General features: G+C 36.8%; 1 protein-coding gene across 7 annotated transcripts in view; it reads left to right on the top strand.

The window, feature by feature from the left end:
• The first annotated feature begins 2,931 nt into the window (after positions 1 to 2,931).
• Positions 2,932 to 27,135, top strand: part of LOC119731148 (multiple epidermal growth factor-like domains protein 10) — a 33,317-nt gene continuing 9,113 nt past the window's right edge. For 2 of the 7 annotated variants that reach the window (XM_038204183.1, XM_038204184.1), the window contains exons 1-7: positions 5,561 to 7,384; positions 18,186 to 18,357; positions 19,052 to 19,191; positions 21,834 to 21,936; positions 22,823 to 22,956; positions 23,313 to 23,418; positions 25,656 to 25,772. In XM_038204183.1, coding sequence (XP_038060111.1) covers positions 7,195 to 7,384; positions 18,186 to 18,357; positions 19,052 to 19,191; positions 21,834 to 21,936; positions 22,823 to 22,956; positions 23,313 to 23,418; positions 25,656 to 25,772 — 962 coding nt within the window. In that variant the 5' untranslated portion in view covers positions 5,561 to 7,194. Of the gene's footprint in view, positions 3,103 to 3,363; positions 3,474 to 5,557; positions 7,385 to 18,185; positions 18,358 to 19,051; positions 19,192 to 21,833; positions 21,937 to 22,822; positions 22,957 to 23,312; positions 23,419 to 25,655; positions 25,773 to 27,135 lie in introns of those variants that run through there. The other 5 variants (XM_038204182.1, XM_038204181.1, XM_038204185.1 and 2 more) reach the window with 5 other exon arrangements.

Raw genomic sequence — 27,135 nt, forward strand, 5'->3', positions numbered from 1 at the left:
ATGAAGTGCATTATTCAAACTTTTTTTTTTTGATTTGACAGTTTTCTCTGGTGAAAAGAAGTAATACATGTATGTATAAAGTACCGACTCTAGTGTTGAATGGATAATACCTTTTCAAGTTGGGGAATAACATGTACAGTTCGTGCATCAAAGGTACATTGTGCATGACACTAGAAACAAAAACCTTTACAAATTTCTACACATGAACATCGCTTGGCTCTTTAACTTCTCAACTTTCTTCTCAACTCTTTGTTTCCATGTGCTTGTCTTCTCTACAGTCTCCCAGTCTGATGTCATTTTCAATTGACTGTATATTTCTTCCACCACTTAAAGTTTGGTCACTTTAAATACTTTGTGGCCTGACCACAAATTCCTTGGATCACAATACAGATCTTCATTGAGTCCTTGCTAAGGCTTAGAGTGTGTGGTCCTCAAATCCAAATGTTGATTCATTCAGACTTAATTCCACTTCATTGCCTGTCACATCAACACATTATCATAGTAGGGATGTGAAGCATGCAGAGATATCTAGACCTTGGGGAAGGTAATGCACACAGGACACCAAAAGGAGGGGCAATTGTTATGTGAAAGCTTCTTCTTTGGTCACAGCAATAGAAAGTGTAAGGTCAACAATTATACTTAACATAAATTCTGAAGAGCAAAACCTAATATTGATTTACATCACCCCCCCCCCCCCCCAATTTATCAATTGTATCAATTTCCAATGATGGCTAGGCCGACCATTGTTGGGGGGAAAAACTGCCCACATTAGTCCACATTTTCTTTGCAATTGGTTACACATCCTTGAACGGGTACAAGCCAGGTAGTTTGGTTCCCTGACCTCTATAAATTGCTCTGTTTCGTGTGAAGTAGGGTCAGGGAACCAGACAACAAGAACAGCATTGTTTTTTCCAGCATCTAGAAAACAAAGTTTAAACAGGTCAGTATAATAATGTTTGCTATAAAATACTAACCCCCAAATTCATCCATATCTGAAAATCACAGCAAAGCAAATGTTGTATATTAACTTAAATGATGAGTTACATGTAAGCAGATATCAGTCTGATTGGAAGTAGAAAATACTGTCACTTGAACAAGAAGACAGAGTAATAATATCCATATTTGGAAATCTAGTACATATAAAATTAATTGAATACCTTGTAGCTGACAAACTTATGATTTTGTGTATGGTGTCAGTTTCACAAAGTTGAATTTTCAGATCCATTTATAAATAGCTGACCTGCTGTGGCAGAGACAACTGGGCTAATTTATGGTAGCAACACGGTAGAAACAGGAAAGGTAGCCTGACAGTCCAAGATGTAAGATTAATGACATTGACCTCGTGGAGTGAAGTACTAATTATTGAAACGACTGCAAAATGCATCTTTGAATATTAATGTTTGTATGGACATGTATAAATGTCTCTTGCATTAAACGCTAACTACTAATATTGATGATGAATGATATTGCTGCTGTTATCACCCAGCAGTATAGAATTATGAAGGAAGGAATCGAGAAAGGAACAAGGAAAGAAACCAATTAGGAAGTTCTTGAAAGTTAATCTCAACAACAATCTTATAATCTGAAGAGCTCTAAGAAAATGAAAGGTGTGTTGACAGACACATATTAAACATTGCACAACAGAGTACCTGTGTGTTAGGAGAAATGTGTCCAGTGACTTTTCCTTTTCTTTGGAACAAAATCGACCCATTTGAATGATTAAACTCCTTCAAAGTGGTTTTTGAAATGGTCGGCACTATATTGTAAATATTCTGAGAAATGTGTCAAACTATGAGGGTTTTTTAACATCAGTTTTCTTTGGGAGAGGAAAGTGTGAATTTTTTTCCCAATGTTATGAAAAATCTCAAGAATGTTTTCATATAAATGTATTCATCTGTCAGTATGTTAAATCTTTGAATCCCGCATACTTGTGTTGTAAACAAGGTAAGAGCACGTGCCACATGTGAGTAACTGATGACAAGAGGATAAGACGTTGTTAGTGGCATGATTGAGAGAGTAAGGAACATAGGAAGGAACAGGGTGGTTTTGTTTTAAGATCCCTAGAGAAAATATCTGTCTTGTAAAGATTAAGAACTCATGTAGTAGCAGCAGTAGGTCACTCTAACGTCTATCATTAGCAGTAGGAATTTAAAGGTGCCATGATGAAAGATTCGTAATGTGTGTCAAATTTGAATCAAGATTTTAAAAGCTCAAAATTTTAAGTCAATGGATTGAAGGATTGACTTTTTTACAAGTTGATCTGTCGCCTCAGGAACTAGTTTGTCAACTTCTAATTCCTCTGTGAGCCAATATCAGCTATCAACCCTGAAACCAAATGTTTGTATATTGTTCTATTTTCCAGGCATTTGGTTGTCCTGGGACTAGTGTTTGTCTCTGAACCGTACCTGGTCAGTTAAGCGTAGTGTGGTTTGTTGCTCCGATGGCATCCACTTGGGATCAGCTTAGATATTCATGGTGTGACACTAGAGGGCGCTATTGCACACTGGTGGAGTTGAATCTCAGGCCTGTGATGTGAAACTGTATTCTGTGTAACGCCTGATAGATGCAAGACAGACCAGTTGGTGGCGCTATTTAATGTGCTTGTCATCAAAGTCTCCTGAATTAATGAAAGGATAAAGTTGACAGAACCCTTAGATTGACTGAAGTTTTGAAACTGAAAATCAGCTACTGTAAAAATGAGTGAATAGTTGATGAATGTTAATGATCTGCTCACTCCTTGCCCACCCATAAGTATAGCTCTAGTAAATTCTTCAGACATAATATCAAGGTTAGAACTCAAATACTTTCATCTCTGAAAGCATTTACAACATGGTATAAATGCAAGTGATCGTTATTGCAAATTCTTGATTCTAAATAAATTTGTTACTTTTATTTATGTACACCGATTCTCTCTGTTTATCCTACAGGTGCAGCCCCAACCTTTGCCAAAGAGCTAAAAGACAAGATCTATGCCCCAGGAGGCCGTGCTACATTATCATGTATAGCATCAGGCTATCCATCACCTCAGCTTACTATGACTAAAGATGGAGTCACATTATCTAAAGGAGCCATTAAAGGAATATCCTACAAGAGTGGCAAAGGGTAAGTATTCCCACCTCAATCCACCCTCCCCCATCCCACAAACAATTAACCCAGCTACGCTAACCCAACAAACAACCCAACAACTTCTACAAACAAACAAACAAAAGACGATAAATTGCCCTTTGAAGTCTTTGGCATCTCAGTCTTGTTTGAAAACTGAAGAGTTATAAACTTGTGAAATGTTTCACTTAAATCCTTCCAAAGATGCATTTTGCTTGTTCTGATGTGGATATTGGTTTGTGTATTTCTCTATGATTCTAGGGGCATTAGATTGAAACTGAAGAAACTACAGAAGACTGTACATGAGGGAGTGTATGCCTGTATAGCTGATAATGGTGTCCATCCTGAGATCATGACAAGTGCTACTATTGGTAAGATTTAGCCAGCATTGATCAAATCAGTCTACCATCTCTCCCCTATTGCCTACACTCTGAAATGACACCTACATTTGTGTACATGTACTTTGTGAGTTTTAGGATGCATTTTAGATGGCGTAAAAGTGGTCACTCAGAGTGACTGACTCGTTAATTTTATTGGCAGTGTTTGTTTTTACTCTTCAAGTTGAGGTAGATTATTTCAGAGCATTCGGATGCTGTTCAGCAGGACATTTAAGCCAAACAAATCTGAAACCACTGTTTCTTTCATTAATCCTTAAGTCACTGCAGCCCCATAAAGGAAAGATGGACAAAATAACCCCCAAAATAACCGAAGCTTTGCTTTTCGTTTTAAATTCCAATATAGCTTGAAACAGACATGTAGTGGTGTCCAACCCCCCTCCCAACTGCTTCGCATTTGCTAAGTTAAAAGCCAATGTTTATGTTAAAACAGCCTCATCAATTTGGTGGTTCTTTGGATATCTGTTCACATCTTCACTTTAGATCATTTTTTACTGAATCTGTTTGTTTAATTGTTTGTTTTGCATTCTTTGTACAGTATAAACTTTTTTCTTCTAGTACAATTACACTACATTTAAGAATACAAGCCATGATTGTTGAATTAAGTGCAATTCACAGACGTGCAAGCTCAAATGACTAAGAATGTCCAAGTGACTTCAGTAGTTGAAAGTGCAGATTTACTTTTGCGGTGTTATTTTCTATGGATGATGTCTTGCAAAATACCACTGCCCAGGTTGAAGGAAAGCTACACATACACGTAATGTTCGCACATTTACAGTGTCTTGGAATTCAAACAAGTATAACTCGAGAGTGATTATTGTGCCAGTGTTTGTGTGCAGACAGGTTGCATGTGGGATATCTCTAAACAAAGTGCTGTTTTTCTGCTAACATGATGTGACAGGGAAGTAGTCATTAGTCAAGCTCTCATCCTTGGAGATGATGAAACACCTCGGTCTCAATGTTTGATTAACAGTCAACGTCTGATCCTACAGTAAACATTTGTCATTACTTGTGATGGGAGGCCATCTAAGATCTATTAAGAGGAGGAGGTTAGAGATGTATGGGAGGGGGTGTGGATTGCAAGACATGGCTCTGTTCAATTGGTTCTTAACGAGGCATGCTTAAACAGTGATGAGGTGTTGAAAATATACTGGCTTCGCTGATATGCAGCACGTAAACATTAATACACAGTGCATGCTGGGAAGACTCCAATCAGTTTTACATCTTTATTTTTGCCAGGAAAAAATATTCTGCAGATTTCTGTTTTTCTTCTAGAACTGCAAATAGGTAGTTCTCAGGACAGCATACGTAATTCCTTTGCATACTAATTGATTAAATAAACCCGCACTGCACTTCATTGAATTTACTGTCCTTGGTTCTGTAAATTTATCTTTACAACACCTGTACTGCATTGTTCCGTTGATAATATTTGTCAATATTGGTCAGTATAACCCACACACATACATGTACAGGTCACTTACGCTGTCCATCCCAGATGCAACGGGCAAATGGAACAGACCATCAGTCAGTTTGTATTTTCATGCCATCATGTCGTACCTTGTCTGTTTGCATAATTTCATTACTTCTGTATCATATTTTGTGGTGTCAGTGATCTTGCCGAGCTACATGTACATGTATATTTAGGATAGCTGGGGGGGGGGGGGGGTTTGAAGGTTGCAACATTCAGTGTGGGTGGGATGGTTCATTCAGTTGAAGTGACGAAGACGACTTGACATTATGGATGGAATGGTTGTCATTCTTGAGATGTTTGCAATGATGCAGGAGGAGGTGAAGAGATAATATGTTGAAGACAGGAAGCATCAGGGAATTGTGGCATTTTAATGTGATAGTTGGTTCCTCCTGCAAGAAAAGAGAAATCCTCAAATGCACCTTCTCTGTTATAAAGGGGTTGGATTTATTGCAACCTTTTTGAAAATATTAAAACCATGAAAACCACAAGGAAAACTTGTTGAGATAATGTAACATATACATAGTGAGGTTTGTAAAAAAAAATGTCATGGTTTCATGGTTAAATAGTTTCATAAAATACACACATGTACATGTAGGCAGTGAGCTGATGGATTTCCTAGAATGTTTCAGATCTGCTGTGGACGTGCAGGAGTATTTTTTGTCCATGGAGGATGACGTAAGACATATATCTCCAGATGCTGATAAGCATTGCATTCCAACAATATCAGTCCTCTGAATAGTTGGGATTTAGTGGCTTGATAGCCTGATGATACAAGTGCAGCATCTGCAGCAGGTACATGCATGTATATTACAAACCCCACAGCTCTGGTTCTATTTCTCATTAATACTGAGTAGCCTGGGAGGCAATACGTGTCTTTAATCCCAGCCTGTACATGCACCTGATCCCAATCTATATTGTATGGAGGCCAGGCTATGCATCCATACTGAAACCAATATTGCCTGCATCCCTGACTGATCCATTGTGGTGCTTCTGAGAGGCTGGCTCCAGTCTTTTCTCCTAGTATTACCCAATATGCGTGTGCCTGGGCCGGTCTACAAACATCAGCGTTTAATATATTGCAAGGCAAATATATGGTTGTGAGTTGATGGGAGCTGTACCGGCAGAGCCTGGAGATTAAAAAACTCATCAGCCAATCAGGTGAGAGCTGGGAGAGTCGGCACTGGGGCCTGTGTGTCACCGACTGGCGCTATTATGAGTTCGCTACGGCCGATGGTGGAAAGGTGCTTATAAAGAGTGCTTTGAAGCTAGAAATAATATGCCCACATCAATTGCAAGATTAGAACTTGGATGGTGAGGTTACCATTTTGCTTAGATTTTCTGGACTGCATTTTTGAGTTTCAGTTTGCAAACTATATCTGTACAGGAAACATTGACCCTGGATTCATTGTTGTGAAGCACTGATCCATAGCCCTTCACATTAAGCAACGTCTACTGGCTGCTCACAGTGGCCAGGTTTTACACCTGCACACAGTGGCTAGGTTTTACACCGGGAGGTGGTATTACTATATCAGTGCTACATGTGGTTTTTTTTAACTGATTGAGATGCGTTCCAGTGCAGGACTATAGATACATGTACACAAGCTGTTAAAAAGAAGAGCTTTGAAGGACTGATGACCTGTTAGTACACAGTTTGCTTATTTCACGCTGAACTTGGACAACTTGTAGATAGCATCTTATTAGAGGTGATCAGCCGCTTCATGATAGCAGAACATGGACATTGAGCCGTAGACCGTGATATGAAGAGACCTGGTGGGGCTGGCATTATTGTAGATGTACCAGGTACACAGTTGATGACCTGGTAGTACTTTGTACCCACTAAACGACAACACGCTTTGGGTCTGGGTGTGTAATCACCTGACTGTTAATGAGTGCCAGGCCGATAGGGAGGACAGGCAGATACGACTGGATGAGTTGGCGGCTGAGTCCATACACTTACACCAAGGTTGGAATGAAGTAGTGTCTACCACAAACACTTAAGTCGTCTTCAGACAGAGAGAACAATTGCTGTCATTTGGTGGTTTGTACAATTTGTGGTTTGAGGAGAGGTCTGCTGCTTTCACAGAGACTCGCTGTCAGAGAATTGTAGTTGGATTTGGATCAACAAACGATCTTTTGCAGTGGTGATAAGTAACTCTGAAACTTCACTGCTTGTCAAATTCCATATTCTGTGTTATTTGCCAAGGAAGTGTGTCATACAAACTTAAAATGGGAAAGTACTACAACATCAAGAGTGAAGAAGGGATCGCCATTGAGCAACCCAAGAAGACAATATTTGATATTGTCTTCTCTTACATCTTCAAAACTGTCATCGTTGTCTTCATTGTGATAGGTTTCATCTTTATCATTGTAACGGCAAGTACTGATTGGACGGTTAACGTGGTGGGTGGAAACAAAGGTAGGATTCAGTGTACATGTATTTAAATATATATTTAAAAAAACAAAAAGGGAAACAGACATCTTTGAGAGCAATGTTTTGCTTTTAAGGAAATATTTTTTTTAACAAGATTATGAGTATGAAGTGTGTTTTTAAAGAATTCATTGCAGATATATCTCAACCTGTCATCATTAATGATGTTTTGGAATGAAAGAATGAATTCTTCACTGGACTAATATTTCAAATATGTTCATTCCGAAAAAAAAAATGTGATGGTATTCAGACATGAAAAGCAGACGCATGAAATAGCAGAGGAATTTTCGTCACAGCTCAAGAGCGTTTTCACACGGTACAAGTTGAAAGCTTTTGTGGTGCATGAAAATGAAAGTTTTATTTCCTTCACACCCAGGGGGCATGAAGGAAAGAAATGCAAACAAAGTTACTTACAAAGGGTTATTGTTGAATTGCACTTTCATGGTATGATGGAAGCAACAGTGTAGTAACAGTACATGTATGTCTGTATAGTCCAAACATATACCAGGCAAATCTTTCAGTCTGAGCTAATTTCGTTGTATAAGCAAAACTAAATGGATTCCCCTGTGTCTTTTTCAAATCAGTCACATTTAAGACCACTACCAATCTTCACTATAATCAGACCACACAACCACTTTTATGGGCCAAAAAAAGTACCTAAAAAACTTGACCTGCATGGATATGGGGACTACTGGAGTCCTTGGAGGGAAGTTACTCAGAGAGACTCCCAACCACCCACTAGTTCTATCAACTCAGGCCCAGCAGAAATGTACATTTGTTGCAACACAAAAAAAATAACCCTGAAATCCCACTTGGAAAGAATCTATAAGCAGCAGATGTTACATCTTAAAAATTGCCCTAGTTGATAAATTAGTGTTGAGAAATGAAATGGGCCAATGAGGTATTGCATTTTTTTTTCAAGTTTGTTTTTTTGTTATATATTTTTTTGGTTAAACGGAGGGATGATGACAGAAAAACAAACATAATGAAGACAGAAAAACAAACAAAATGTTCAATTTTGGGGATGCTAACACGTGATTTACATTTGGTATCCCAACAGACTCAGTCAAAATGAAAATCACACCTTTCATTCTGTAATAGATAACACAATCTTTGCCGTGATTTTAGAACTGAAACTCCACTGAATAGTCCTACATTGAAATTCATAGCCATGTTCTGTTAAGCAGTCACATGTCCTGATATGAGATCACTAATAGACTATCATAAAATTATTATTGAAATACTACAGCTATACCTACAACGACAGTAGCTACAGTGAAACATGTGAAATCTATGAATCAAAGAATTACAAAAAAATGATTGGTGTCACTGACATTTCTTAAAACCCCACTAACATGTATACTTCCCATAGTAGCATTGGAGGAAATACCAACACCCACACCCATTCAAGATATTCTTATCTTGTTATTGCTTAGATTGCGTAATTAATATTCAGTGAATGATATTCAGTAATGTCCGTAGAATCAAATACCAAATCTGAATTCCTATCATTCCATTTTATTGCATATGGTTATCCACTTGTTTCTGTCAGTTTCAAGGTTCTTGGATTAGTTTGAAAAGTTGGATTTACGTCTGATCAGTTTGCCAGACAATATAAAAATAGATTCCGACCATGTCACCCTACAAAGCCGAAGAAATGTTGATTATTATCCCAAACTTGAAAAAGCAATTATCCATGCATTAAATTCCAGTCCCAAAAGCTTTTTCTTTTTCTGTTAATTCCCCCCTCCAGTTTTGATGATACTTTTCATTAAAAAACAAATTTTAATCAGCGTAACATTCTCTTTTGTACAAGTACCTTTACCTATGTGTTCAGAACATAGAGCTATATTAAATTACTAGAGCGCTAACTCGATGTACAAAGTAATGCCTGATGGGCGCATCCATGTTTGTGCACAAACCTATGGAAAACTCGAAATTTTGTACGGCTTTTGTACGGCTATTTGCATATCTGCATTTGTATTCCATACCGGTGCGTCATCAAAGCCGATAGGCCCAAAACCAAAACGCACGATCAGCAAATGAGCATTTCATTTTGCTCTACGCAAACAGCGCAACGCATGTGCGTCTCTCCGCTGCGTGCACAGATGCTTTTCGCCGTGACGTTTTTTTTAACCGTCATGACGCGCTTAAGTTGTTTGCGTACCATCATCTACTTGCGCATTGCATTTAGAGTACATTTTTAAAATTCAATCCATCTATTTTGATTGTGTTCTACAAACACACACATAAATTCAAAATGTCTGCACCCAGAGCGGCTTCAAAGCGTCTCCACGCACAAGAATGAGGAGTTAGCGCTCTAGTAATTTAATATAGCTCTATGGTTCAGAAAGACTTGTTCACTATGTCATGTACAGTATGTCTTCACATTCTGAAATTTCCACTGATGTGTCTTAAATTGATGAGGATATCCTTCAAAAGTCTTCAGATAATCTTGAAGTTTGGAACCTTTATAAATGTGTCATCATTTTTTAAAGGTTGATTTCTTGAAGTATCTTGATGGATTATTAGAGAGCACCTTTTAAATCTTCATTATATGATGGCAGGCTTTTTTGGTAACCTATGAAATTAAATTGCAAATGCAAATTGAGCAATATGACAAGCCCTCTGTGACCTGTTCATATGCCACACATGCACATCTGGGTTTGGATGTCAGTCAGCTTCTTGGGAGGAAATGGCTTGTTCATGTGGAATGTTGTGCATCAAGTCTTGAAGTGTGATTGAATTTAGTACTGGTCGCTTGTGAATGATGTATGCTGCTGTTAGTGCAACTACCGGTACTCTCTTATCATGACACATTAGTAAAACCTCAACAATGTACTGTCACAGCAGTGCTTGGGCCTATCGTGGTAATTTCTCATGATGCACTGCATTTTCAAGTATAATAGTTGTTGTTGAGTATATATTCACCTGCACACATTTTTGAAAGTGTAGTTTCTTGAAATGAACATGCATCAATATGAACATGTTGAGGACCACGCTCCTGAATTGAGAGATCATTTATCTTGTTTTGTATTTATTATAACACTTTTGTGGAGCACTGGATTTTGTAAACTGTGAATTACTGTGGAAAGGTTGTTTGTCTCTCCACTTTACCTCCTGCCATTTGATATCAAATCAATCCATATTACTTCTGGTTTTGAATTTAATCTGCAGCACTTGGCATAACCATGGCATAACGCAATCATTCTCACATTATGGAATCCATTTTCTCATCTTCATCCAGCCAGTGTGGGCTCTTCGATCTCAGGCTGCCGATTATATTGGATGTTTTCATAGTGCGTGATGCTGCACTTTTACATAGCGGTTCCTGGCCTGTGCAGTAGGCAGACAGATCATGTAGAAACATTTATTTGCCAATGCCAATAATGAAGTCTTTGCGCTGAGATGGTTGCCTAGAAAAGCGAGCAATATGAGGAACTGCCAAGGGGTATGATCCACAATTGACTAGTACCTCTGCTTTATGCTCCATATACCCTGATCTAGATCACAGATAGTCAAGACTGATTGCTTGCAAAGGGGGACCTTTTTCAGTTATAACTTTAAAAAGCCAGTCAAGTTGTTTGAATTGTGGACTGATAAGTATTCAATTTCACTATAAACTCCTGCTGGTTATTTTCTTTTGAAAGTTAGTGAAGAAAGGACCCCCCTATCATAACCAACATGCACGATTTGGCAAAGTTTTGTGTTGGGTTACGTGTGGTTCATGTAGAAATCAGTGACAACTCCTTGTATTTGATGTATACACGTATTGTACATGTAGGGTAAGGAAACAAGTACAAACGTAATTGCCACATAGTTGTAGCTATGGGCAGTGGTGAACATTGGACTTTTGGGGGACTAAAAAGAAACATTATAATCAGGGAGCTGGACCATGCTATTCAATTTGCCTTGATGAAGGCAAAGTGCAGTATGCATAGTTGCCCATTAATCAACCAAAATGAAATATCGTGGTAGTCTTACAAAAAAAGTAAAGCAACTGTGCCAAATTAATTTTGTAGGCTTCAGAGCAAACATCTGCTTGCCTAGCAGGGGGCTGCTCCGGATAGCTTTTGGAGAAGTTTAAATTAGTTGTCATCGACTATTTTGGCCTCACACATGTCTTGCTCCATCAGAACTACAATGCATGTTCGTATTGAAGCTTGTGGTAAATTATGCATATATTGGATTTATGCTTGTTCTGTTTTCACTTGTTAGTTCCATTAAAAAAAAATGCAAGCATCATGGAAAGTCACAGAATAACACACCCATTTTGGTAAGACTTGAATCAAATTTTTACAAGTAGATTTTTTTTGGGGGGGGGGGGTTTCCATAAATGCACTTGCCTTCAGAATTGAGAACCAAAGCGAATATCTCTAAGTCAACAACTCAGTGATCTATCACAGTAACTCAACTCTCACTATCTAGTGCACAGCTCGAAAGAATATAAAAAGGAAGCAGAAGATTTGAAAGGGGCAGGCTATGTCATAGCTCAGAAAGTTTTCTTGTAAATTTGTTGGAGAAATCAAATTACACTCTTCATTTGCTGTTGGTTTTCATTTTCTTTTTTTAGTAATAGCTTCTTTTTTGTGGATATTATAAATGTTGCTTACCTTTAAGAAATATGTTTTTTCTGGAGTGGTTTGTCATTAATACTGCAGTTCAGGTATCATGTATCTCAGACTCATTAAGCTGGCTGGCCGCCATAGAAAATCAATCTTAGTGGTTTGGAGCAAGGACCTAGACAGAAATGGAGATTTACACTCGAGAAGAAAATCAATGAGCCAGAGGATTGGCTTTGAAGAGCCTTGCCGTAGATCAGAAGGAATGATTAGAAACGTGTACTTGTACAAATACATGCTACAGATTGAATCATTTCAGAGAACAGAAATTGATGTACTACAAAGGTTTGATTTGATCAAACTAAATATTTAGAGCATAAAATTAAGCAAGACATATTAGATAATGGCAAAACAAAATTCCCGAAAGTGGAAGTTAGGTACCGTAAATGTTGGAATTCCAAAATTGTTTTACCTAAAGTATGGTCACTGGTAATTACAAATTCTAGGATTAGTACATATTTCATCACCACCTAATAATTGCAGCCTGGATCCAACGTTCAATTAAAGCCTGATAAGAATGTTGACTTTTTTCAACAGCATTATTTGCATAGTACTGCAAACATGCAGGGTCAAAGTTTAATCAGTGTCTGAATCTTGTGATAATGCAAACAAAAAGTAAAGATGTCTTTAGTTGAATGTGTCATGTGAAAAAAAGGCATTAAACATAAAGTTGGAAACTAAATAACTACTTACATTGATTTTTTTACTTTTATTTTTTCCCTATTTTTTTTTAGAAAACCTTTTACTCACCTATTTGTATCGCTTGTCTTTGGTTTGTTCTCATCCTAACTATTTTTCCCATGTTCTTCAAAATTTACCGGTACTTAAATCCAAACAGGAATTTTGAGCTTTCGTCATTAAATTTGCTCATATTTCACACCTCATACTTGTTCAATTTAACAGCCACCACTTCAATAAACCCTTAGTATAAGGTGCTAAATCATTCAATTTTCTTGTTACTAACAGTGAGCTAGTTTCTTTCCAGTCATTTCTTTCTGCCCCCATTTCTCCTGGGGCAGACACTTGGCATTCATTTGCCCTTTTCTGTCATCTTAGATTTCTTTCCTCAGCTCGTTGCTCCGTTTCATTAGGAGCACAGAGATTTATCGTGATAATGAAAAGAACGGGAGTACTCGTACTTGCTTGTTATTAGACTGAGCCAACCTGCTGGGAAACTGACCCTAAATTGTGCTGCAATTGAACTCAGTGGTCTAAGAGAAAACATTAGAATGAGAAGGACAAATCCACAAACTGAACTGGAAGAAATCTGGGCTATATGAAGTGTGCAATAAAAAACAGTTGCAGTTATCATGGGAGTCTTCTGAGTAATGACACAATGTTATTTATTGCATCCTCAGGGACAATCAAGTGAGAAACGTTCGACTTAAAACCATGTACCTAGGCAGCTTGAATGATTTAACAAGCTTGCAGCTTTTGCAAGTTGATTGGTAGTCTCCCAATATGGAAATATCTCTGACTACTTGGGGCGACATACCTTATAAATAAACTCATTTCAACTCGCATTCTTTTGAGTAGCCAATTATTAGATTTGTTTAAGCATTTACATTTTTATTCTATTAGTTGAGTGAATATTGTTGAGGCTTTGCTCTTTTCATGAAAAGTAAATGCACTACTTAGTAATCCATATCTTTTTATTGCCAAGAATTGATTCAAGGCTTGATAAAAGGACATTTGTTATTCATTTCAATGAAATACTGCCTCTCACCCTAGTATAGCAATCTTGCTCACATAATATGTGTTATAATCTTTGTGAGACCTTTCATTATGAACCTGATATTAACCTGATATTAACCCACTTTTAACTGGTAAATGATTTGTTCATTGGACCCCTCAGTCTGACCTATCCTAGGGGATTGTAGCTGGGGCGATTTCATTGCTGGAAGGGTAACACGATCCTTTACAGTAATCTTGATGTTGGGATTGCCTAGTCTTTGAGGTTACTTTTTATGAAGACCGCTTTATAGTTTGTGGGTAATGATGGTAATTAGACACCCAAGTCATGCTTTTTGATACTGCTTAACGACAAATCCATGGGGACCAGAATATATTGGTCAAATGTCAATTTACAAAAAAAAATATTCCCGAACAAACAAACAAAAACAAAACAAAATCAAACCCAAAAACAGAGGGGGAGTGAATGTACATCAGAAATTTGTTGTTGCTCTTACTTCCATGGCTGCTGATAATTTTCATTACGGATGAAATGTTTTGACATTTTCACAAGCTATTTCCGATTAAGAAGTGCACTTTTGCCCACTGCTAAGTGACATTCACCGCTGCACTTTCATCAAGTGTAGCATTTGAAGTCTCAGATTATCATTCACTAGTTGTTCTGTCTGTCTGCCTTGTCCCTTAGACTATCTTTGTCATTATTTCAATCTGGGTTATAGGTACGTATTTCTTTGTGTGTTCCAATCTGTCAATCAGTTTATTTGCATGCAAGTATTATTGTCTTTCTCTCTGTTGATCCATTAGTCTCTCCATGTCTGTCTTTCTGTCTGTGACGGGTCTGCCCTAGGTCCATCTTATGCATATTCAAATATTTTTTGTCAGTGCATTAAATGTAGTTGTCTCTGGATAATTACCCATAATGGATGCTTTTATTTTTATGTGTGTTCGATAGGTTTTTAAACTGTATCTTGAAAATTTGTTAGTTTCTTGAAAATGTTTTCAGTACCTCTGATGAGTTTTTAAGCTTGCAGTATAGTTAATGAACATTGTTTTCGTCAGTAACTGTAGCAATTAATTATAAAACCTGAATTGTGCGTGCACCCTCACTTTTATCATGGATTGTTGAATGTCAGAAATGCCTACTCCAAATCACTAACTTTTTGACAGCACTAATGTGGGGGTGGGGTTCCATTAGGATTCCCATGATTACCTAGTGTTGAAAGACAGACATCAGTCCCCCCCCCCCTAGAATTATGAAATGATGACAGTCTTTGTAGAGTAATCATACCTGATTCCCCCATTTTGTATCACAAAAAGAGATTTTACATTCCATAATTGTCAATTTTGCTTTACATATTTTACTGTTATTTTTTTGTCCCGACCCATTTCTGTATTTTTGTTTGTTATTTGTTTGTTATGTTGTTTATGACTATTATTATTTGCCATGGTCTGTAACAGTTAAATGTGAATTACCATGTACAGTAGAAGAGTTTTAGTGGTTTGTTGCACAGGAATGCATCATCATGAAGAATTTGATTCAGCATTGACAATGCAGCATCTTGCTTCAATTTGCAAGCTGCATCTTAGAATCCTCACTTGTTAGAACTATATTTACAATAACCCTGTTTTAAATACATGTAAATGTAACAATGTGGAGAAAATATAAAAGTAACAATAATTACAGAAATATTTCTTCAATACATGTATGTGACCACTTCATAATTTTTTTAATGACTGTTGTAACGATGACTATTAGTACAAATGAAGTAGGGGACAAAATAGAAGATTGTGGTGAGGCTAGCCTATTTATTGATTTGTGCTTGTGAGTGTTGGCATAAATACATGTCCAGAGGAGGTGTGGAACGTGTCACTATTCCATGTCTCATTCCCACTCCTTATTCCCTGGCTCTTTTTGGTGTTATTGATTTGGTCAGATCCCCTAGGGCATTGATATGCTAAGGGCTAATAATGAACGCTTAATTAATATTTTTGAATTAGCTCAGTTCATGTCTTAGCATCAAGATATGAAGAAATTGAGTGGCTGGTATGTGATTAGTCACGTTTGAATAGTGAATCGGTACATGTACATGTAGTTTTCCCAAGAAAATATTAAAGTGAACTTGAGAAACTAAACAACTTTGAGATTTTCTTAAAAATTAACTACATTGTATTTTGTATACATGTGTTTTGAACATGAACTAAGTAACATGCAGACATTTAATAATAGAGTACTTGTGAAATGAGTGTTCACTTAGTGATTCAAATTTATCTTTCCTAAAGCTTCAAAATGAAAATGCTTGAAGAATGTTCAACATTATTAGATGTAATTGCTGACGGCATCTTTTCACATCTTTTCAGCTCCAGTTTGGTCCAAATGCAATCCAATTACAATTTTGTGATTCAAATATGTAAGTCATTTATGGTGAGAAAGCAATTAGATTGAAGATTGAGCATAATTCACTGACTTGCCTCCAGCCACATTGCATAGTCGGTATGCTCTAGTTATTAAAAGGTTTCTGCAGGCGCCAATCCCAGCAATCATTTCCAGGACTGGAGCAGGTTCCAGCGACAGCCTTTGTGTTTTTCTCAAGCGGAAATCCTACTGAATTACTACCAAAAGGGATTCAGATCCTGTTTGCACATGTAGTTAACTCAATAGGTTTATATGAAATTGTAGTTTTTTTCTGAAATCACCAATCACAAGTGTTTTTTTCCTGTTGGAGAAGGGTAAAGAAATTCATTTTCTAGTATAGGAAATCAAAAGACATGTTGCTAATATGGGATCAATTATGGGCTTAATCAGACCGTGTCTACCAGCGAAGAGATACAATGCAAAACAAATTATAAGTAAATACTAGGGCAAGCAGTTTATCTTCCTGATTTGTGGTGAGTAATTGGCCCCTGCTAGTCTACAGTTGAATGTATTTTCCCATTTTGTCATGCCAATCCCCTAGTTAAAATTTGGCCTGGCCTCTGTGAAGATTGAAATGTTCCTTTTCCAAGAAGTCAATTTTAGCTCTCTCGTTCAAGAAACTAGCTCATTTCTATCTATGGCTAATGCAGCATTGTAGCCTGATTGAGAGAGCCACTGGCCGATGAAGAGCTTATTGCTGACTACTTCTTATGCTTAAACCAACCTAAGAGCTGCAGGCATTGTACATACTCCTGCCCTGATCTGCTGGCAATGCTGGCATGGGGGATGCAGCTTAGATCATGGCTGTGTCTTCTTCCTCTGCATGTGTGATACACCTGAGGGCTATGAGAAGTCGCTTCACAAGTCAAGAGAACACTTGATGATGCAGTTGTTAGATCTACTAACCATGGTGTCCTAGGCATCATTGATTGGCCGGTAATCTAAATTGGGAGGATTGTGCAACTGAGTTTGTGTGCGATCGTATTGGAAACGATTGAATGACATTTACATGTATAATGTCACACAAAGTGACAGTTCCAAGACACAGATTTTGGTATTATCATACATGTACATGCGCATTTTCACAACAAATCGGTTAGAAAAATTCTGAGCAATAAATATGTATGTGTGATTCATACATGTATGTATTCTTCATTTCTGTTTTTTATTCACGTACACATACTCTGTCAAATCAAAACTTGTTAATTAGACAAATGAACCTTTTGATTGAATTGAACATGAGAATTCAGGTGCATAATTTAGAGCTGCACTTTAATTTAAATTCTGTCTGTGAAACATTTTGCAGCAGCAGTGAAATAAATGGCTGAAATTTGTCCACACAAGTTGATTTATTTTGCGCGATCCTGTGACCTTCCCCTGACTTGCATTGCACTAATAACAGCCTCCTGGCAGTTGATTGTTGATGTGTGAACATCTCTCACTTCTTCCGCTCAATATCTGAGTCATCTCAAACTCAAATCGTTAGGAGATAGAGCCATGTGCAACTACGTGATTTACTCACGATTAAATTAAATTTAACGCTACAGAAAGGGGGCATGTAATTCTGCAGCTGAGATGACGGTTGCATTTGATGTGATCCTAATGCTGAGTGATATTTCAAGATGCAGTGTTGTATCAAAATATAGGCAAATTTGAATCTACATTTCCAACCTCATTTTTTGGGTCAAACATTCTCTTAGTGATTGAGGTCAACAACAATCAATGTTGAAAATGATGTATTTTTCTGTTATTAATGAGTTGGTTGTTTGTATCAGAAATAAGGACTTCTGTTTTATTAACCCCCCCCCCCCTAATTTCTCTTCTCTGATTGAAAATGATATGAGGTCAAATTCATAATTATGTTTTTCAATATCAGCATTTTGACTCAAAAGCGTTTTTCTTTACATAACATTTCTGCAAAGGAACAAGTGCATTTAAATGTGCTGCCAGATAAAGGAATAAACATTTTTGAAATTTTGACTATTACTCAGCTTTTGATATTTGATAAATTTCCCTTATATTTATTTTATGTTTTTCTGTTTTTTTTCCTCATGTATTTCAGAAATTTGTACTCTTTCTTGTGAGAATGGGGACTTGAACTTGAAGCGTTGTGAATGTCAGTGTGAGAAGGGCTGGAATGGATTGAGATGTAACATCCCCCTTCAACCAGAAAACACATCCATTCCGACATGTAACTTGGATTGTGGGGATCATGGCAGAGTCCAGTCTGATCAGTAAGTACAGTCACTGTAGTCAGAATGCCTTGCCAACTCAGGACATATTCTGACAATCAAATGGGTGGTAAACACACAGCTTTCAATCATACTTCATAGTTTTATTTCTTAAGACAGTCTTTCTTATTTGACATTTATTCTATAGTAATGAGTCATGCAGTTGACATTCTTGTCTGTGACATTCTTGTGTGTATATTTTGGCATATTTTTTTATTAGGAAGGTTGTGGCATTAACATTTTAAATATTTAAATGAAAACAAATCAGAAACAGTTCAGAAATTTTCCGAAATGTTTAAATGGAACCCAAACTTAAATATTTGGCACTTCATATTCATGTAATCTGCCTTGCAGTTTATTTTTCAAACAAAATACAGTGCATGTCAACCTATTTGGCTTACAAAGCATTCAAATCACTTTACTGCTCGATTACATACATTTAATGTACAGTTTGTTGTGTCTGATCTTGACCCAGCAACCTGTTAAATGTCAATATTCCATGCCTGTCCAGGCAGCAGCCTCCGTAAAATGTTGGCTAAAAACTTCATTCCTGAAAGTCTTGCTGAACATTCATTAAAATTAGACAGACATTCCCTTCCTTAGCTCTGAGTACACATGTACATGTACTCTGTGCCCCAAATAAAGTAAGGTTTGAATACAATGAGCTGATGCATTGTGCTATTTGATCCTTACACAGATGTCAATGCCAGTGTGATGACAACTACTATGGTGAATCCTGTGACAAGATGTGTGACAAGACATGTGACCATGGCACATTGGACCATGACACTTGTTCCTGCCAGTGTAATATTGGTTACTATGGTGATACATGCCAAAGTGAGTTTGACCTTTCATCTGGTGACGGCGGTGGTATAACAGCAGGTGCACACATCAACCAATCAAATCTCTCCGTTCTTGTCCTGGTTGTTTCAAATGAATCCTTGGCTTTTATGGAGGTCCTTTCCGTTAACTTGTGGCCTAGATTGTCTATGTTTCCAAAAATGCAGAAGAAATTAATACAACCATCTACTCTTAAATGTTGTGGACTAATAACTGTTTAAATATTACCCTGAAGTAGATAATGGCAATAGATTAGTACAAAATTACAAAGGCATGTACACTAGAATGCTGGTCAAAATGTCCCAAAGAAATGCTTTCTTTTTTTATGGTAAAAGTGGACTTTTGTCTTCCATGTATTGATGGCATCACTTTGAAAGTAAACATGTTTTCTGAAGAAGAAAAATTGACATTTTCCTCCTTTTATTTTTGGACTGAATAAGTCACCTTACCTTCACCGTATTTATATCCAGATGGTCCGTTTGACATGTTGTTAGTAGGACATGTACGGTACTTGCAAGATAATTAGGAAAGGAGAGACTTCAAATTACAAAATGTTTTGCAACCATCTGAAAGTTTCCTGTATTGTTTCAATACAAACTCATGAAACACAAGAGCAGATAATTTTTAACAGAAACAGCTGGTTGATGTCAAGCAATAAACCAGTGACAATTGTCCTTAAAGTAGATTGTTCAAATGTGCACCTGCTAAAACAAACTGCTGTAGTTTAATGTTAGACTAGCGTTCAAACTTCATTTGCATAAATTAACATGGAAGAAAAATATCCCACATGATGTAAAATATTTGTGGTCTTAAATGAACATAAAAAAATAATTTCAAATTCTGAAAATAAATTGGAATGTTCTATTTGTTTGCATGAATTTCAGAAAAACTTTAAAGCGGGATATTTTTTTTCTTCCAAGTTTGCGAATGATAGTTACAAAACAGATGCTGCAAATACCAATTTTCCAGCTACCATTTGCAACTGATCAAACTTGTTGTGTTGTTTGTACATTTTAGGCAGAGGCAGGTATGTATAATGAAGAACGGTATATGTTCTGCCCCCCCCCCCAAAAAAAAGTAGTTTTGTATTTACCTTAGTCAAAAAGATTTGCCAGAATTTTCCAATTGTAGCATTAGCCCTACTGACACCTGTACTTTGATTTGTCAGATTTTTGTCCTACATTTTTTATTTGCATTTTTTTTCCGGCCTCATTCTCCTAATGTTTTATATTTCTTCTTTTAATATACTGCTTCCACAATCTGAACTTTCTTTTTTGCATCAACTTTTTTTGGGGGAGGGAGGTTGCTGATATGTTCATGTCCTATTTCTCTCGGATCCTAGTTTGTCTTTTGCTAAATTAGAAAGAAATGATAGACATTTGAGTAAACAAAATAAATAAGACATGATGCAGATTTCTATTTAAAATGATTATGTGGTAACCATGGTACAAGATATGGCATGAAATGTAATAAGGCCTCATGCAAAGGAAATTGAGAATCAGCCAGGCAGTCATCAATCAAACCACATTTCGTTCTATCTCACTCCTCTAAATTAAAAACCAGAAATAGTCCAAGTCATTGCGTCGGATCAGTGCCAGCATACATGTACCTGTAGTAAGCAATCACAAAGCACACCAGAATAATAATAATAATAATAATGTGGTGCTTATAGCATTTTTTACCAAAGGTCTCAAATGGCTTTACAATTGTTACCCCATTTCATCAGGTTATGAGACCATTTTTTTTCTGCTATTGGATGTAGAAGACCAGAACCTCAATATTGGGCAGCAGTCATCATCCATGCATCAGTCTTGATCTTGGTAATCAGTCACAAAAGAGCAAGGATGCTCAACATTTTCATGTGCATATCTTGTTTGGGGGAGGAGGTTCTGTAGTTGAAGTCAACAATCCATTGAACATTGAAAACAATGCAAAATTGACAGGCGCACAAAAGTTTGATGTAAATTTGTGACAGGAATGCAAACTTTTCTGAAGCAGGCATCATGTTTTTACTGCATACATGTCATGTAGAAATTACCGGGTAACACGAGTTTTCACAGTGTTTGTCCTATCCTTTTATTCCCTGTTTGAAAGTTCTTGGTCTGTACCACATCAAATTTTCAAAAAACAATCAGTTTGAGGCTTTTTTGTTGCCCTGCCTCTCTTCTTACTGCTATCATGTTCAGTTTAGTCTCCCTAACTAATCAGTGCTGATGTGTTCTTTCCTTAGGACTCCTATTTCTCCCTGTCTACCTTACAGCAATCCATGTGTTCTAATAGCTTATAATCCAGATGCTACCTGATCTCCATTCTAGTAATCATAGTTCCCCTTCCCCCTTAGTGTGTAAATAGGTTCTTACATTAATTAATCTACTCAGGCCCAATTCTATAGGATGGTGGGGGACGCTAAAAGTATTTTTAGCCAAAAAAGAAATTAAAATCTCCATAAGTTTTGTCACAACTTTGATAAAATTAAGAAAAAAATCAAATTTTCAAGAACAAGTTCCTTAAAGTTTAAATCCTGAAAACATGCCAGCTGCCCCCACCACCCAAAACAATAGTCTAGAATTGTGCCTGTATGATATTATAGCATTATATTTGTAGAGTTCTCTAACTTTTTCCTGTGTCTTTACTACTAGGTACAGCTGACCAGCTTTGCAATAATGGTAGCTACTGTCAAAATGGAGGCACATGTCACCAAGTGGAAGATGGCAAGACAAGAGAGCTGCTGTTTCTTTGCAAGTAAATGGGGATTCGTTGTCACTTTAATATCACTTGGAGATACTGGAGACAGTCTGTTTGCTTGGTTTCAGAACTTATCTGCTTTCCAGAATAAGTTTGCAATTAAAAATTGCATGAAGAGTACAAGTTAAGGTTGGATCGATTAAAATTTTGAAGGGAGTTGCATTTGTAGTCAGCGGTAAATGCAAGCAATGATATGGAATGAAACGAGCAGCCTCTTTCATCGAAAATTGAAAACACCCCCCCCCCCCCCCACCACCACCAATCCAAAACCTTGATACAACACTGTAGTTATGCAAGACTGTTCTGAACATTGGATCTTGGATGGCCTGCTAGATTGCATCCAGGATGTCATTCATTGAGTCTTAAAATGGGCAGATAATCTTTGATGGATGTGTTGCCATCATTTCTAGACAGAGGCTTTGTAGCAGACACTATGTCTGCTTATAACCTGCATCCTTTGACATCTGTAGACATACTGTGATTGAAAAGCATCAGAAAACATTTGATTAATCTTGGCTTCTTTTTAATCATGACTCTTGTTTCCCTTTGTACATGTAGGAATCATTCATTGTTCTGTAGGTAGCTGTATTCCAATGAATTGATCAGATTAGAGGAATTGAAACATTAAACACTGCATACAGCAATCTACTGTCACCCGCAATTTACATTGTAACTTGCCTTATATAATGGCGACTGTGAAGTAGTAGAGGCTAAAGGTTTCTGACAGTGCAGTAGGTACAAATAGGAAAGGGAACAAGTCATCATTTTGCTGCGTATTCTGTGAACATTTGAATGTTATACTGCTAATACAAACAATTTCAAATTTGCCCCGACCCAAACATGAGAATAATGCATCATGAAATGTTTGTATTTGATTCCATAGATGTAGCCCTTCATTTACTGGTGATCGTTGCGAGACTCCAAAATGCAACCTGGATTGTGGTGTGCATGGTCATATTGATGACACCGAATGCAGATGTGTATGTGATGAAGACTACAGGGGAACACTCTGTCAATGTAAGAATGTAATGACAACTCCTACCTAGACAAACAGTGGGTCTGACACACCCAGGAGTAGACCTCTTAGGTCTTGTAATGGAAATACAAGAGCAGTGTCTGTATTTTACCAGTGTAATTTTAACATGCACAGTGACACACCATTATGTAACCATGCATTATATTATTTGAAGCCTGATCTGAGTTTCAATGAGGTACATTGATGTTTTTAAATTTGGGATATTTTTGCTCCATCCCCAAACTTTGTCTTTTTAAAGTTTTTTATTAGTTCAAAAGTGTGTTTTGTTTTATTTGCTTAATCTTTTCAAGGTCTGTTTATATGTGGTGGTGTTGTTTGTTTTGTATTTGATTTACAGTGTTGGTTGATGACCATACAGAGCCCTGTGGACCAGAATATGAACATTATTGCATGAATGATGGAATCTGTTTGCATCTGAAGGGTATCATGAAGCCATCTTGTAGGTAAGAGGATGCAGGGAGGATGTCTTCACTCCACTTCCATTTCTTCTTTTCTTATCTCTTCGATCTGATACCACGTATATATACTTTGCATGTGTTTGTGACTTATCCTAAATTTGGCTAAATGTCTAAATTGGATGCGATATTGTACAACCATGCCCAAGGGCATGCCGGGGGGGGGGGGGGGGGGACGGGACGGAAGGGCTCTCTCAAGTGAAAAGTGGCCTTATCATCTTCCTCTCCTCTTATTTCCCTTCTTTTCTTCTGTCATTCTTCCCAATTTACTTCATATTTTTTATTTCATTTACTTGTTGGAGGGAACATACTGAACTTTGTTTATGTAATAAATTTATTACATAAACAAAGTTCAGTATGTTCCCTCCAACAAGACATTTGACAGACTAATTATGGATACATGGACACAACAGACTTGATAGACTGACAGACCATTATCTTGACCAAGAAAGTAGACTTGCAAGCTTACATGTACTATGCATCAAACACACATACCCATGATGAGAATTCTCAACTCAAATGCATATGATGCTTATTGGTGTACTTCCACGTTTGCCTGAGAATGATCATATGCTACCTTTCAGAATAACCATTTCAATAAATGGGTGTGTTTTGTATATTCTTGCTGAAACAAGAGCACACTGGCCATGAATATGTATAAATGTGAAGCTAAATGAACCAATAGCAAGCCTTGCTGCATGAGTAATTTATACTTTGGTTGGCCAAATATGCATGCTATAAGTTATTCAATGTTTGGCCAAGTTGACAGTGTTAAGTTTATTTTGTATTGTTACTTTCTGTCATAAGTTCATTATATCCAGATCATTACATTTGTGGTGACTAACATGATTGATGTATCATCCGTAACACTTGCCACTAATTATAACTAAACATAACTAAATACTAATAACAAAATACTTATCCAGATTCTACAAGAAGTCATCTGTTGATACATAATACAAAGCTTTGTATGTTAGTACACTTAATGTCAGGGCAAATACTAACATTTACAATTGCCAGAAGGAGAATATCAATCTCAAGTATATTTCAATTAAAGACCGTTGTAAGATGAAGTTGTGGACTTTTAACAATCAAAATTTAGATATTCAAAAGCATAAAGCATGTTTGTTGTATATCTTCAGGAGTAGAGAAGAGGATTCTTAGGTTCAATTGTTTTTCAAAATAAGTGACAAATACAGTAGTACATGTAGCTGACCGATCAGTGTGCTTCCACATCAATACATGGTATGTGTCAATTCCCATCACCATGGCAACTAGTTTTGTCTGATATTTTAGATGAAGCCAATGACAGCTTGACTTTCATCTTTCCACTTAACAAGAAATCTCTGTCTTCAAATTCCTGTTTCAAAATCAGTCATCTCCACATGTATCAAGTTTTTTTAGAAATCAGTTCATATACATGTAATAAACCATGGTTTCATGTTATTAGCTGCTGGAAGAGCAAGTTCATCTGCCATTTTTCCCTACATTCTTCAAATGATTGGCATCATATATAGCTGATACTTGAGTGTCATGTTGTACCTTCTACATGTCATTTGTTTTTATCTGTCAACATATCCAACCATTTGATTTAGCACACATTATGTCTGCCTTGTAGTTGTCATTGTGACTGTTTGGTCTGGTAAGCCAGTGTAGCATGTGGTTTCTGTTGTGTTTTCAAATCTGTTCTCGTCATCAAAAGAAGTGTAGCTTTGCTCTTGTGCTATGTGTTGTGATGTTGGGCTGCTTTTTAAACTCACAGTAAAGAGCAGAAAAAGTCAAACCTGAATTAAAACAATGGAAAATGGTTTGCTGTTTATGGGCAGAAATAAACCCTCAGATATGGCTACATGAACCATACTGGTTAATGTTTAATTTTGACATTCCTTCATCTTTTGTTGATTTCGAAACAAAATATGGCTCCAGTGCTCAAACTGCTTGAATGAAGTAATAAATATAATGAAATTTGCAATATTTTGGTCAAAGGAAAGATGTTCATTTGTGTATTGCTGTAGCTGCATTTGCCGTGGTAACTGCTGTCATGTTGTCTTCAGTTGTTAGTTTCATATCATAATGTTTCCATGTCATAGTAAAGGATTGGTTTTCATTGGTCAAATGACTGGTTGTTAAGGCCACTGACAATGGTTGCTTGGTAACAGACAATCAGACATTGGTTCCATGGTTACAAAAGATGAGTTGTTCAGTAACTATGCTCTGATTGGCAGGTGTCCCATGCTGTATTATGGGTTACGTTGTGATCGTCTGGAGCCGGAACTTGACTGTGGTTGCATGAATGGCGGAGAGTGTCAATATAACGAAACAAAACAGAGATATGAGTGCATGTGAGTAAACAAAAAGGGATTTAGAAAGAAAAAGTACAACCCCTCAGAGAAAAAAAATAATTAAAAATATTAAAATTAGAGAAGTAAACATTTTTTTGTGGTTTGCAAGTTTATATGTGTATGGTGAACTCTTTGTTTGAAACTTAATCTCTGTATCAAACTCAGACAGTTACTCAACAGATTATATATTAAACAATGTTGAAAGTAATAGTGGCTGTGGTATGCACTCATGAATCCATCATGATGCATGTAACTCCAAATATGGCTCTTTTTGGTTTTGGTGAATTCGGGTGAATTTGGTTAATGGTAATTTGAACTCGCAATTCAAGGAAGGTTTGCTTAGTTGATGAGGTAGAGACTTGTACTTTGATAATAATCATAGCGTGGTGATATAAAAATCAACTTAAAACATATTAATTGGCTGAAGTAAATTTGGTAACATAAGATATTTTGGCTCCATTCCTTCAAATACCTCATCAAAATACTCCAACTGTAGGACATAATTTTTCACAAGTATTCTTCAAATACTGGTATGTATTCAGTTTAAAAAAAAAAAGGATCTACAATTGTAAACTACAACATGTCAGACTTTTCTAATATAATATTGATTTAACCACTAATTTTGCACTTGTGTTAACAAACTCTTGAAGAAAAGGTTCTACAAGAGTTTTAACAGCATGAAATTTTGCACCAATTTTAACCAAAAAACAATGAATGTGTTTTTACTGATGCTCTAATAGCATGGTAACATTCTCTGACTCTATAAGGACAACATGTCCTTTTATGATTGCAATTTAAGTGATTGAATTGAAGTTATTAATTGTTATTCTGATTCTAACATACAAGCTGTGTTTTTTTGTTTGTTGAATGTTGTTGTTTCTGACCAGACTCACCATAATTGAAGATCAATGAAAGGTTTCCCAGGACAGTAAACGAGAACTAAAAATACAACAACAAAAAACAGAAAATGGTTTGTTTTCGATCAGCATTGGTTTCTTAATGTCCGAACAGGGAAAATTCTTGTCATAATAAAACATATTTGAAAAACCCTCAACCATTTTAAAATAATTGTCAAGCACAGTAGGCCTATTTGTCTAAAAACCACACCTTCTCTTCAGCTTACCTATTTGTCAACATGGAAAACTATACAAGTGATTCAATGGTTTCAAGGCACAAAGGCTGATGTTAAAAACAACTCATAATTTGTAGCGTGGTTGATATTTTTCCTGCGTATATCCTTGACTCCTCAACAAAATTCAGAAAATAAGTGCTCTACTGTCACCTCATGCCTGGGAGGTTTTGATTGTATAACACTATTATTGTGTGAGACTGGCGTGTTTGAGTTGTCTGTTTGTAATATTCA

Source organism: Patiria miniata, unplaced genomic scaffold (genome assembly GCF_015706575.1).
Source record: "Patiria miniata isolate m_02_andy unplaced genomic scaffold, ASM1570657v1 HiC_scaffold_23, whole genome shotgun sequence".
Taxonomy (NCBI): domain Eukaryota; kingdom Metazoa; phylum Echinodermata; class Asteroidea; order Valvatida; family Asterinidae; genus Patiria; species Patiria miniata.